General features: G+C 33.6%; 1 protein-coding gene across 6 annotated transcripts in view; it reads right to left on the bottom strand.

Annotated features, from left to right (window-relative positions):
- MON2 (MON2 homolog, regulator of endosome-to-Golgi trafficking) overlaps positions 1–12,827 on the bottom strand; it is a 127,160-nt gene that overhangs the window by 77,223 nt on the left and 37,110 nt on the right. For all 6 annotated transcript variants that reach the window (XM_003770828.3, XM_003770829.4, XM_031940934.1 and 3 more), the window contains exons 9-19: positions 9,876–10,000; positions 9,418–9,557; positions 8,714–8,867; positions 6,030–6,262; positions 5,682–5,763; positions 4,958–5,142; positions 4,345–4,457; positions 3,915–4,019; positions 3,468–3,548; positions 3,313–3,386; positions 3,139–3,229 (exon numbers count right to left, since the gene is read on the bottom strand). In XM_003770828.3, the coding sequence (XP_003770876.1) occupies positions 3,139–3,229; positions 3,313–3,386; positions 3,468–3,548; positions 3,915–4,019; positions 4,345–4,457; positions 4,958–5,142; positions 5,682–5,763; positions 6,030–6,262; positions 8,714–8,867; positions 9,418–9,557; positions 9,876–10,000 (1,383 nt within the window). The remainder of the gene's footprint in view (positions 1–3,138; positions 3,230–3,312; positions 3,387–3,467; positions 3,549–3,914; positions 4,020–4,344; positions 4,458–4,957; positions 5,143–5,681; positions 5,764–6,029; positions 6,263–8,713; positions 8,868–9,417; positions 9,558–9,875; positions 10,001–12,827) is intronic.

A 12,827-nucleotide genomic window follows, 5' to 3' on the forward strand; every position in this document is an offset into this window, starting at 1 on the left:
CTGGGCCTAGAATCAGAAATGGATGAGTTCAAATCCAACCTCAAACAGGTATTAGCTGAGTGACTCTGACAAGTCATTTAACCTCTGCTTCCATTTCCTCAACTGCACAAAATGGAGACAATAGCACTATCTTATAGTGTGGTTGTGAGGATCAATAAGATAGTGTTTGTAAAGCCCAATGCTAGATACATAACCAGCACTTAATAGGTGTTTGTTTCCTTTCCCTACTCACATACTGCTAAATGAAACTGGAAGAAATTACATAACTGAGCCAATTGAAGACAATTAAACCTTTAGGTTATTTAATCTCAAGTGGACCCTCAACACAGTAAGTTGCCCCTCACCAAATCCCTCTCCCACTAACTAGAGGCTATTCCAAACCTTCTCTTTTCAAGCTCCTCACCTCTACTCCCTCTCTCTCTTTCCCCTCAGCTGAGGACCACATCTTATACTTTATTGAGAAAATATAACAACTAGCTAGCATTTATAAAGAATTTTAAGGTTTGCAAAGCACATGACAAATATTCTCTCACTTTATTCTCATACTCTGGGGGAGGTAGGTGCTAGTTCGATCTCCATTTTACAGACGAAGAACATGAGGCAGGATCACTCAGCTAATACATATCTGAGGCAGGTCTTAACTCCTGTCTTCCTGATTCCAAGTCCAGCCCTCTTCACTGCACCATCCCATTTGTTGTGAGCTCCCTCATCTTAATTCCTCTGCAATTTAACGCCTCATAGTATCAATCTTTATTCTTCCTCCTTTACTTCAGTACCTAATGATAGGGAAATTTTTCTTTACAAAGTCCAACCTCTTCATGAGTATTCTTGATCTCCTCCAAAGATTTGTTCTCACAATTATCTTCTCCTTTTAATCTTCCTGTCTACCAAGTACTTTCTTCAAATACCTTCTAAAACTTTCCTCTGCTTAAAAAATCCCATATGATCTGGCCAGCCCATCTCTCTTCCCTTCACAGTCAAACTTCCTGAAAAATGTCTCATTGCTTCCACTTTTCTCCTTACTCATTTCTGGACCTGTGAAAGTTGGTTCATGACTTCATCACTCAACTAAAACTACTATTTCTATAAAGTTGCTAGTGATCTGATGGCTTTTCCTCAATCTCTATCTTTAACCTCTCTGCAGGATATGAGAACATTAAGTACCCTCTCTTTCTGCAAACCCTCCTCCCTGGGTTTTGATGAGATCACTTTCTGGTTGGTTCTTCTCTGACCTACATGAATAGTGGGTTTCTGTTCACTTGTTGTTTGCTCATCCATGTTATGACCCTTTCCTAGGGTCTTCCCTAAGCCTCTATTCTGCTCTTCTTTATTCTCTTTTTATACTCAGAATCCTCAGCAGCTCCCATTTCTAGGCAGATTAATTCCAAATCTAGTATAGCCACAGTCTTTCTCCTGCCTTCCAGTCATTATATTGTGACTGCTAACTGACTATTCAACTGGATTCTCAGTAGTTATCTCAAACTCCAATATGTCCAAAACATAATTCATTCTCTCTCCCTCAAACCACTTCTACTTTCAATGCCCAATTTTCTCTGGGTCTACCACTATCCTTGAAGTTATCTAAGTTTCGAATATAGGCATTATCCTTGACTCCTTGCTGTCTTATGCCCATTAGATTACATATCAATTAAGGCAGTAAATCATATCATTTCTATCACTACAATTCTCACATTCATCCCTTTCTCTTTACTTAGATCACCACTCTAGCTCAGAATGTCATCACATCTCACCTGTTAGAACAGGTTGAAATGGGCAGGCACAGACCACTGGCCACAGTAGCTTCTAATTGGAATCCCTACCTTTCTGATCCATCCTACACATAATTTCCAAAACAAATTTTTCCAAGTTCAGGATTGACCATGACACCACTACTCAAAGCTCAATGGCTCTTTTTCCATTAGGATCAAATGTAAACTCTTTTGTTTAGCTTTTGAAGTCCTTCACAATCTTGCGCCAATCTTCCTTCTTAAACATTACTCTCCAGTCCTTTTTAAACACTACTCTACAAGTTAGTCAGACTGGCCAATGACCAACGAACATATCCATATCCATATCTGGGACTCTCCCTTGGCTACTCTCCAGGGTTGAACTGCATTGGACTGTATTTCCTTCTCAGCTTATCATTTTTTTTTTTACAGAAAACTCTTCTCACCCCTCACCCTCACTCTAATAATAATATGATTATAACAACATAAAAGAAAAGAAAAAAGCAAAAAACAATAGAAATGAAGGCTGCAAATTTATAAAGAATAAACATGGCCCCAAAGAAGAGATGCAAGAAGAAACCTCTCCCTCTCTCCCCATTTGTTACAGGGGTGAGAGGTAATAAGCACTGCATATTTCCAGATTCTTTCCATGTATCAATCACTTTTGATTTTTTTCCTCAATTTTTTTTTTTTTTTGGTTTGTTACATAGGATGGCTGGAGAGGAAAGGAAAGAATAAACAATATAAAAACAAAGGTTATTAATGAAAAATTATTTTTAAAAAATTCTATTCAGGTTACACCTTTTAAATGAAGCTTTTCCCAATTCCTAGTGGGATTACTGCTACCCACTCCCTGCAAAAAAATTTACCTTGCATTTATTTTAAATAAATAAAAATATTTTAAATTACCTTGCATTTATCTCCATGCACCCACATACATATATGTATATGCATACATAAGTGTATATATACATATACACTCACCCACATAATATCTTTTTGTTTACATTATGACTCCCCTTTAACTATAAATACTTGGAAGAAAAGGACTGCTTCATTCTTGTGCTTATATATTCAGAGTCTAACACTATTCTTGGCATAGGGTAAATGTTTAATAAATATTTGTTTGTTTACATCATTTGGGCTTTATAACAGTTCTCAGATGTATAATAGATATTATTGTACATTTTGTAGATGAGGACACGGATATTCAGGTGAAGTGAATTGCCAGTGATCTAAGAGTGTCAAAAACTGGCATTTGAAAATGGTCCCTCTCTGTTACACAACTCATGTACCACAGTTAACTAAAAAGCTAATTTTAATACTGTTCCCTAAAAACTGGATCAAGGAGTTCCATTCTATCTTATTGAGCAATCTGCAATATTTAAGATATAAAGGCAAAATGTTGTACCTTATTATTTCCATAGGCCATATCCATTGCTTCTAGAGATAAGGAGCAAAGGGCATTTATTAAATGATGTAATGATACATCATCAAGATACCTAAAAAATAAAAAATTGTTAAGACATTTTGTTCTATAAAATGTAGCTGAACTTAACTGTTCTATCAAAAAAAAATCTCTTACTGTGAGCTTTCAAATAATCTTGAAAGTATGTTGGAAATGACAGGTAAATCAGTCATAACTGCTGTAGTCAGAACCTGAAAGATAAAGTTAAATGTGATGCAGAAAAATTCTGGGCAGTTATTAAATAAAAAATAATGATGGATGGTTCAGCTTACTGTACTGGGTCCTTCCACAGCTCTTCCAGGTTTTAAGGCACCCCCACTACCAGGTTTCAGCCCCAGAATCCACACAAGATGCTGTAATGGGGGAGAAAAGGGCATTTCAAACATATTTGAATAAAAATAAAAGTTTTTAAGTTTATCAGTGGTACCATTACTGATATTAAATGTCCAAAGGCTAAGTGATGATACTGCCATCACCTTTATTATAAGGAAGCAATCATGAATGACATTCTAGCACACCACACAATGCCAGTCTCTCTCCTTTCATTCTCTACTCTGTGTTCTCTCTCATTCATCAGCTGTCCTGTCTTCTACTGTCTATGTATGAGGAAGAAAGCACAAGGTGACAATGACCCAGAGACCCTCCCTGATTTTCGGGGTAGTTCCTAACTGCTGTACACAAAACCCACCCCCCATATGATCCATGTTTTGATCCCATACCTGCAAAGTTGCCAAGACAAGTTGCCATGATGTCCCAAGAACAGCTCCATGGCAGTGTGCCAAGTTAAGTAAAGTCCTCATACACTGGATATTTTTTGATGTCAGCTAACATAAAAAAAAAGAAAAATATTTATTTTTCCATCTAATGGTAGGGAAAAATAACAATATTCATGTTAAAAAAATACACAAGTGGTTTGGGCAAAAACTCTAAATATTATACAGGCTTACACATCAAACTCAAGTTCCTCAAATCACAAACTATACTTATGCAAGAAATTAGATTATATATGTGAATTGTATGATTCATTATTTCCTTATATAAATTACTTAGGCTAAAAAATGTAAAATTTTAGTACATGGTCGGAGAAAATTCAAAAGATTTCCTTGTTAATGTGCTAGCCAAGAATAAGTAAGAGAATCTTTTTTTTACCATTACTGTTCCTTGAGGCTGGACTGCTAAAGGCTGACCAACTGCCACAACTTGCTGATGAGACTCACTTGATGGACTGATCATCTGAACATTCTGTCCCTGAATGGAATATGCTAGGGAACAAAGGAAAGATCTAATAATTAAAATAAACTGGATGTTTTATCAGTTTTTAAATCAGATGTTTATCAGTTTTTTTAAAATATCAAATTATAAGCACAATTGTATTTATTATTGTACAATGTAGTTACTTATATGTAATATTAATTATACATCTATATTTTATGGAGTAAAAAAACATGTATGATGTTTTAAAGACTGTGTAAAAGTTAGCAAATAAACAAAGAGAAAAAAATTTCCTTGGCCACTAAAAATGCCGAGATATTTTCATGAAGAAAATAAAGTTAAGACCCATAAAAAGTTTAGTTAATATTTTAGTCAGAAAACTAAGACATTGAAATATATATCAAGTTAGAATGAAACCTAAGATACAAAAGGAAAATATTTTTAGATAAGTCAGTTTTATTCAAATTAGTGTGATGATAAAAAAATTATCACTATATTAATTTCTAGTACAAATAGATGAATCAAATGAATACTAAATTTCAAGTCTTACATTTGCTAGAAAATGTAGCTGCAGTTGTCGTGTTCAATACTGTAAGAGCATAATGTGGAGGCAAGGAGCCTTTGCAAATGGCAGTAATAAAAGCATCTCTTGAAGTTACAAGGCCTAGTCTCCCACAGAGAGCAGCCATTGTCAGCTCAGCTTTTAAAATATTTTCAGTGGCAGCTTCATCTGTGCTGGAGAGAAAATAAATTATTTAGGACTTTCTGTCTAATTGCTAAAAAGAGTAATACATAGCCCACTCCAAAATTATGAAAAAAATCAGTATACGAAATATTTTTAAAAGTCAAATAATCAGAAGCAATCTTAATTTGTTTTTATAACTCATGGTAAATTAAATTTGTTATTACATTATTCTACAAATATAAATAACAATAATAATAAGCAATACATAGTTCATACACAAATACAAAGTTAAACTATTTTTAGGGATCAACAGAAATTTGACTTAAGATAGCAAATCTTATAATTTTATAATCTTTTAAAAATTAATATATTAATAAAAGTTAAACTGATAGTATGTGCTTCATTTATCTTGCAATCTCATTTAAAAATTCATTCTGAGGTAGAACAAGGCCTTTTTTGTTCTTCATATTTTATTCTCTTTTAAGCTAGTAAAAAAAGTAAGGTATTTATTTTTCGTTATATGACAATCGTCTTAAAACAACTGTTACTAATACAAACTATAAAACAAAGAAGTACAAAGACAGAATACCTGGCATCAAGAAGAAGTGACAGTGCAGCAAGAAGCCCACACCAACAGGCATTCACCATTTCTTCCCACACAGCTCTGCTAACTTAAAAGAAAAAAGATCTCACAATACTTACTAGATACTAAAACTATTAAATGTTTCACCAACAATTCAATTTTTAAAAAAATTTCATTCTTTGAAAATATGGCTGAATTATTTTAAAAAACTGACAGTTATACTGTTACTTTTACACTTAAGAGTGGTTCTTAAACCTTGCTGCCTTTTAATGACTTGGGTATAAGAAAGGGCTTTCCCCTAGCTATATGACTGATCTCATTTGACACTTTTAGAAAAGTTATCACATTTTATACCTGTTTCCTTATCCGTTTGATCAGATACTGATTGAAAATCTTGCTGTTCTGACGATTGTGCTGGTGAGGAAGCTGTCTCAGTGGTAGTCTGACTCTCTGTTTCCACCTGTCCTAATTCTCCTTCAATCATCGTAGTAATGCCACGGACAAGGTCTAGCAAACAGTGGAATGCCACAGACATGGCATACCCTTCAGGAATAGTTGGAGGTTCCACTTTATCTAGCATTTCAAGGCTGAAATTATCAAGAAATCATAGCATTGATAAGGCAACAGAAAAATGAAAATAACAACAACAAAAACCCTGATATTTATATGAATGTTTTAAGGTTTACCAAAAACCACTTACATGATTCATCTTATTGAATAATTCTCAAAAAGAACATTACAATTAATTGGTACATCACAGGATGGTACTTCTAAAGTTGGAAGGAACCTCAGAAGACATTAATTTCAACCCTTTTATTTCAGAAATAAGGTTAAGTGTTTGTCCAAGGTCATATAAGAAAGAAATCAGAGTCAGGACTTGAAATCTGCACTTACTTTTGCACTACATTGCATTACAACTATCTCTAAAAGGGAAAAGTAAATTAATTTTTCTTAATGATAAACTAAATTATATTTGTACAAATTGAAATACTAAGACTTTGCTATTTCCTCAATAATCTCTCTTCTTCCTCTCAGCAGAGGAAAAAGAACAGGCCAACTATTATATTTGTGACTTGCAACAAATACATGAGGGAAAAAGTACAACCTAATATTACAAGTATAAAATATGCCCTATCAAGATTATAAAATGTTTTGGCAATGGTCTAGGTGCTTTAATCATGAAAATACACAAAATGAAAACTCACACAGAAAAGGGAAGGGCAACTAGGAGACAACTTCCAGATTCTGGCTGCCTCAAGGTGAGGGTAAACGCTGGTGGCTCCAGGTAGCCTCTAGGATCAAATATAAAATCCTGTTTGATACTTAAAGCCTTCTCTTAAATCCAGCCTCATTACTGGCTTATGTGATTATTATGCCAGGTGATGCTTTACAAATATCTCATGTGGAAGGCAGCTAGTTGGTGCACCAGCCCTGAAGTCAGGAGGACCTGAGTTCAAATTTGACTTCGGACACTTAACACTTCCTAGCTGTGTGACCCTGGGCAAGTCACTTAACCCCAATTGCCTCAGCAAAAAACAAACAAATAAAAACCCAAATATCTCATATAATACTTACAACAACCCTGTGAGACAGGTTAACCCCATTTTACAGTTAAGGAAAATGAGACAGAGAGAGGTTAAAAAGACATAAGGAAATGCACCACCTCCTTTTGTTGGAGAGGTGAGGAATTGTGTGTGTGTAATATTGCCTAAAATATAATGGTTGATTTTAAGTAGATATTTTTTCCCTTTGACACAAAAAAAGGCTTACATATTGGGTTGGGGGAAAAGTGATTAAAAAATGATTGATATTAAAAAGGTATCAATAGAAATTCATATATATGAGCATATGAATTAATGCATTTGTCATACACACACATTCACTCATTTTTAAAAATTCCAAGTAATCTTTGAAAAAGAATATGTATAATTCAGTTCTCTTTCTTCATAAAACCTGAGGCCAAGACTTAGAACCAGTCACTAAACATCTTAGTCTCATTTTTTTAAACTATAAAATGAGGCAGTAGAACTAGATTGTGTGGACGGGATCTACAGTCTAAGTCTCTTAAATCATTTCTGATTTTGTTTCACTATACCTAGTTGAGAGAAAATTAGCAACCTATTAAACTACAAAAATTCATGTAATAAGATTTTGTTATCTTCCATTACTAATAGGCATGTCTAAGGATGGTAAAGAATTTTCATTCTACTTTTTTATTTGTACGTCCCCTTCTGAACTTCTGAAGTTCAGGATTTGATTATTCAGAGGGAACTGGAGCAATGATACTCTGCACAAGTATACTACACAAGAGAAGCATTAAAGACACTATCATCAGAGTAATATAAAATCAGAAAACAAATTAAATTAGTCACATAAAGACAGTAAATGAAGAGAAGCCACGTACTCCACCAGCATCAAGAGGACAAAAAGGTCTCTCACACAACATCAGGACTCACTCTCAAAAGTTTATGATGAAGTCTAGTTTGGTTATAATCTGACCTGACAGAGAGAGAGAGTACCATCTTGAGGAAGTCACAGATCCATTAAAGTATGGATTTTATTTTATAAATAAATACCAGCAAATGACCAATAGTAATGAGATCAAATACAACATTAAGTATGTCTGCTTCTGAAATACTAAGTAGAATCAAAATCATTAAGAAATATCTGACATAACAACAGGGTCACTAAAATCAGCCAGTAAAACAGCATGAACTAAACACATTAGACAAAGATAAACTGATATAAATACACTGAGAGAATGGACAGCATTGGCTCTCTCATGTCTTGCCTTGATTACCTTTAAGTATATAATCAGTGAAAAATAACATGAGAAAAAGTTAGCTCCAAATTTAGTTCTCAAGAGTAGAACAGTCAAAAATGTCACAACTAAGCTGTGAGTATAAGGATACGATAAAACTTTGTCCTTAACAGTAATTATCTACACTAGTGGGGAAAGATATATTAAAAAGCATTTCATGATGAAATATCATCCCCAATATCCTATTCCTAACAGAATAAATATTGCTGTTACTTACTAGGTTGCTTTGGCACTCCCCTGGACTGTGATGGTCAAAATAGGTATCCAGGTTCCTCTATATTCAAAAGCAGGTAACACAGTAACACCTCCACCCAATCCCAACATTCCTGAATTTGCTGGTGCTGAGGTTGGGCCACCAGAATTATTATTTCCTATGAAATAAGAAAAATTGTTAACTTAACTTTCAATCTTCTTCTTATTTATAAGTGAAACTCAAAGGTACAGTCATTTGTTATAAGTTCTTTATTTTTAAAGCTCTTTATTATCTGTTCCTAACATTCCCTTTCTAAATTATGCATTATTTCCTTTCTTGCTATCTTTATTCACAGTACTCCATATCACATCTATATGATTTTATACATGTCTTCCTTTTCTTTCTCTTAAAATATTGTTTTCTTCAAAACTTTACTCAAGCCACAGCTTCAACGTGAAACTTTTTCCTTAATTTCCTCATATTACTACCCTCCTCTTCCCTTTTTACCCTGTATTTAGTTTTTTTATCTTTTCTATATACTAGTTCAGGTACATAATTATTTCCTCTGATAAGTATCGACTGATTGTGTAGTAGTTCATATGGGGGGAATATAACTTTTTTTAAAGTAAAAAACAAAACAAAAGATTTTTGCTTACTAAGTTAAAAGGGTCTAAATAAATTAATATGAAATAACTGAAAAGAAGAAAAAAATACAAAAGAACAATTACCAGCTTGATTTGTTGTAGTAGATGGAATCCCCGTCGTTGGGACAAGAAACAATGACTGGATGAAGGATCCCAATGCATTCACAATGTCTCGGAAAACCTTAGTAGAATGTTGTTTCATGTCATAAGATTGACAAAAGGACCTGCAAAATACTTTAAAATGTTTCTAAACAATAATATTTAGCCTCAAATCATGCTTTAAAAAGTCAAGATGCTATGCATTAAAGTTCCTTATTGTCAATCTTATAACACTTCAAAGAGTTTATCATTCTAAAGAACTTGATTATCACTTGCTCAGTCTCAAATGACCACCTTCCCCTCCCACTGAAAGCCTTTTCTCTACCTCTCTGATCCCACATGCCCACTCATATAGACTGACTTTGAAAAAATCCTTAATAAATTGCAACAATTATTTCACTTTCTGACAACTGAAAGCTCTCTTTGAGCCTCTGAGTTCCTACCTTAAAAGCTGAGGCTGCACACAAAGCCTGTGGATTGATTCTACCGCAACTGCTCGTAGCCACTGAGGCTTATCTGCATCCAGAAACTTCACTAGGAGTGAAAGAAATATCTCACATTCGGTTACCTAAAGAAAGAAACATTTAGAATATACAACAAATCTCTTAGTTAACTAGATACCAGAATTTAACCACATTTTAAAATATACTCTTCATCTAATTCAAGTTGACAAGGGGAAGGAGTCCACTGAAGGATTGTGTTTAGAAATACTAGAAGTGAAAGTTGTTTTAATAAGTATTTCACTTATTTCAGACACTCTATAAAAATTCAGCAACTATTTGTTTTCTATAAATGTAAATACAGTACCAGAGGACCAAATTTCCTACACTTAACATTACAAAAAATAATTAGGTTTAAATTTAAGTAAAGAAAAGAGTGCCATACAATGTTAAAATTTGGAATCAAGGTGTATGTATAAAGAGGATTATCAAGTGTCACTTTTTCATCACTGGCCTTTTCTGATCCTCCCTCCCACCCCCAATTGTTTTAGTGTTCTCTCTCTCTTGAAATATACTTTGCATTAACTCTTCTATGTAAATGTTGTAGAAGCTTTTTGAGGGAAGGGATTAATATTTTCTTTGTAAACCTAAAACTTGACAAACTACCAAATTCATGGTAGGTGTTTTATAAAAGTGTGCCGAATTTGATATATTGTAATCTGATATATGCAAAATTGGAATCAAATACTTTAATGAGCCAAATGTGCTCATATTTTAATTAATATAAGAGAAGCTATAAAAATTAAGACATTGCAGATCAAAGTCAGATTTTTTTTGCAATTCATTTTGTTAAAATGTACAGTAGAAAGAATATTGCTTCTGGTCAGTGGACCTGAGTTCAAATCCCACTTCTCGTGCTTACTACCTGTGTGTTCTTGAGTAAATCAACTAACCTCTCTGAGCCTCAGATTCCTCATCTGTAAAATAAGGAGGCTGGAGTAGCTGGTCTCTGATCCCTTTCAGCTCTAGACCTATGAGCCTATGATTTGTATGGTCACAAAGACTGAAAGAACCCTCACTGTTTCTACAACAGGACAAAAAACAACAGCAAAACATTTGATTTTCAATTAAATCTACTGCTAAAAATGGTACTAAAAAATGAAATGTTGAAGTAAACAGTGAACAGGTCTGACATTCTGACAATTATTTTAATTGTAATAATAAAATTGTCAATCCTTAGGAAAAAGATAGAATTTATTAATTTAAAATTTGAAAACAAAATAAAGTACAAACCATACTCATGTAAACTATTAAGACAACTCATTTAAAATTTAAAAAAAGTTTCTAAGAAGAAGGAAGCTACTGGAGTAGTACCAGAATCAATACTTTTCTATTAAAACAAAATGTAGCAATTCAACATATCCCTATATATTAAAATAGTATGAAAAATTTGTCACACAAGTAAATATATTAGTAATATACATAGGAAAGAACACTGGATTTAGAGTCAGGAGACCCAGGTTCAAATATTGGCTTTGCTACTTGGTACCTATGTGATGTGACCTTAAGGAGTCACTACCTTCTCTGGGTCTCAGTTCCTCACTGATTAAATGAGATAGTTAATAAGATGGCTTCTAAGGGCCCTTCTAGTTCTAATTCTATGTTCTTGAAAGCTTATTACCAAGAAATTTAATATTGTAATACATAACATACTCAAATTTATAAGAAAATAGGATTTTATTTTAGAAGGGATCCTAGAAACCATCTGGTCTAACTTCTGTTTACTGATGGAGAAACTAGAGACCAATATTAGTTGTTACTTGGTCAAGGTCACACAGCTAATTAACAGAGTCAGGATTCAAACCTAAATTTTCCTTTTGTTTCAGTTTTAGGGCTTGTTCCACTCTCCCCAGTTAATCCTTAAGGCTGAGAAGAGAAGTCACTTTGCACCATGCCCTGACCATGATCTTGTTTCTGAGTTGATGTGGACATAAACTACTATAAGTGATAAAAAGCCAGGAGGCACCAACTCTCAAAAGTGGGTAGTGGTAAAGATCTCATGTGCTGCTGGGGATTAAAAAAAAAAAATCCACCTTCATACCAACCATTTGTACATATGACATGGCACATTTTGCTAGCTTTGAGTATGTACCATACAAGAGTCATCAATTTTCAAAATACAAGAATACTTCACACTTGCTCCTCCCTAAAAACTGAAAATTGGACCTCATATATTGCCACTCTACGTGTTCTAAAGACATTACCCCATAGATATATGATTTATGATAATCTAAAACACTGTTTCCATTCTATTTTCTATGGAAATTGACATATCATCTTCTTTTCAAAAGTATATAGTAATTCTGTTTAAAATTATACTCATTGTATCCATAATAAATTTTGGCTTACACAGTTACATTTCAAGATTTCCCCCAAAAACATAATTTAAATATCTAACAATGAAGTATAACTTTAATACAGTCTTTTAATCAAGAATATCACAACATTCTGTGAGAAACTCATAATTGCCTACGAGAAGTTCAGTGTGTATATGTTAAAATAAAAAGATATCGAACAGCTGTGATCTTAGTGCAGAGTGCCCACACTAATGAAATCTCTATCTTTTGACATATTAAGTGATTTCATTTGTTATAAGAGACGTGGAATTTATGCAAACGAAATGTAGATAGAGATATGGACTTTAGTTCTAGTCCTGGACTTCAAAATGTACTATATGATTTAGGATAAACCCCGAACTCTTGGCTTCAGTCTATTCAACCATTAGATTTTATGTAAGTAAAAGAAAAAGTTATTAATTTTTATTAGTCTTTAAGGGGGACATAGGAATAATTAACACAGACATGAATAACACTGCCAATCCTGTCAGTCAATGTCATATTTCTTCACAAAATAAAAATACTGTATATAGACAAAATTTAAAAACATAACCCATTT

The sequence above is a fragment of the Sarcophilus harrisii genome, chromosome 5, assembly GCF_902635505.1.
Source record: "Sarcophilus harrisii chromosome 5, mSarHar1.11, whole genome shotgun sequence".
Lineage (NCBI taxonomy): Eukaryota > Metazoa > Chordata > Mammalia > Dasyuromorphia > Dasyuridae > Sarcophilus > Sarcophilus harrisii.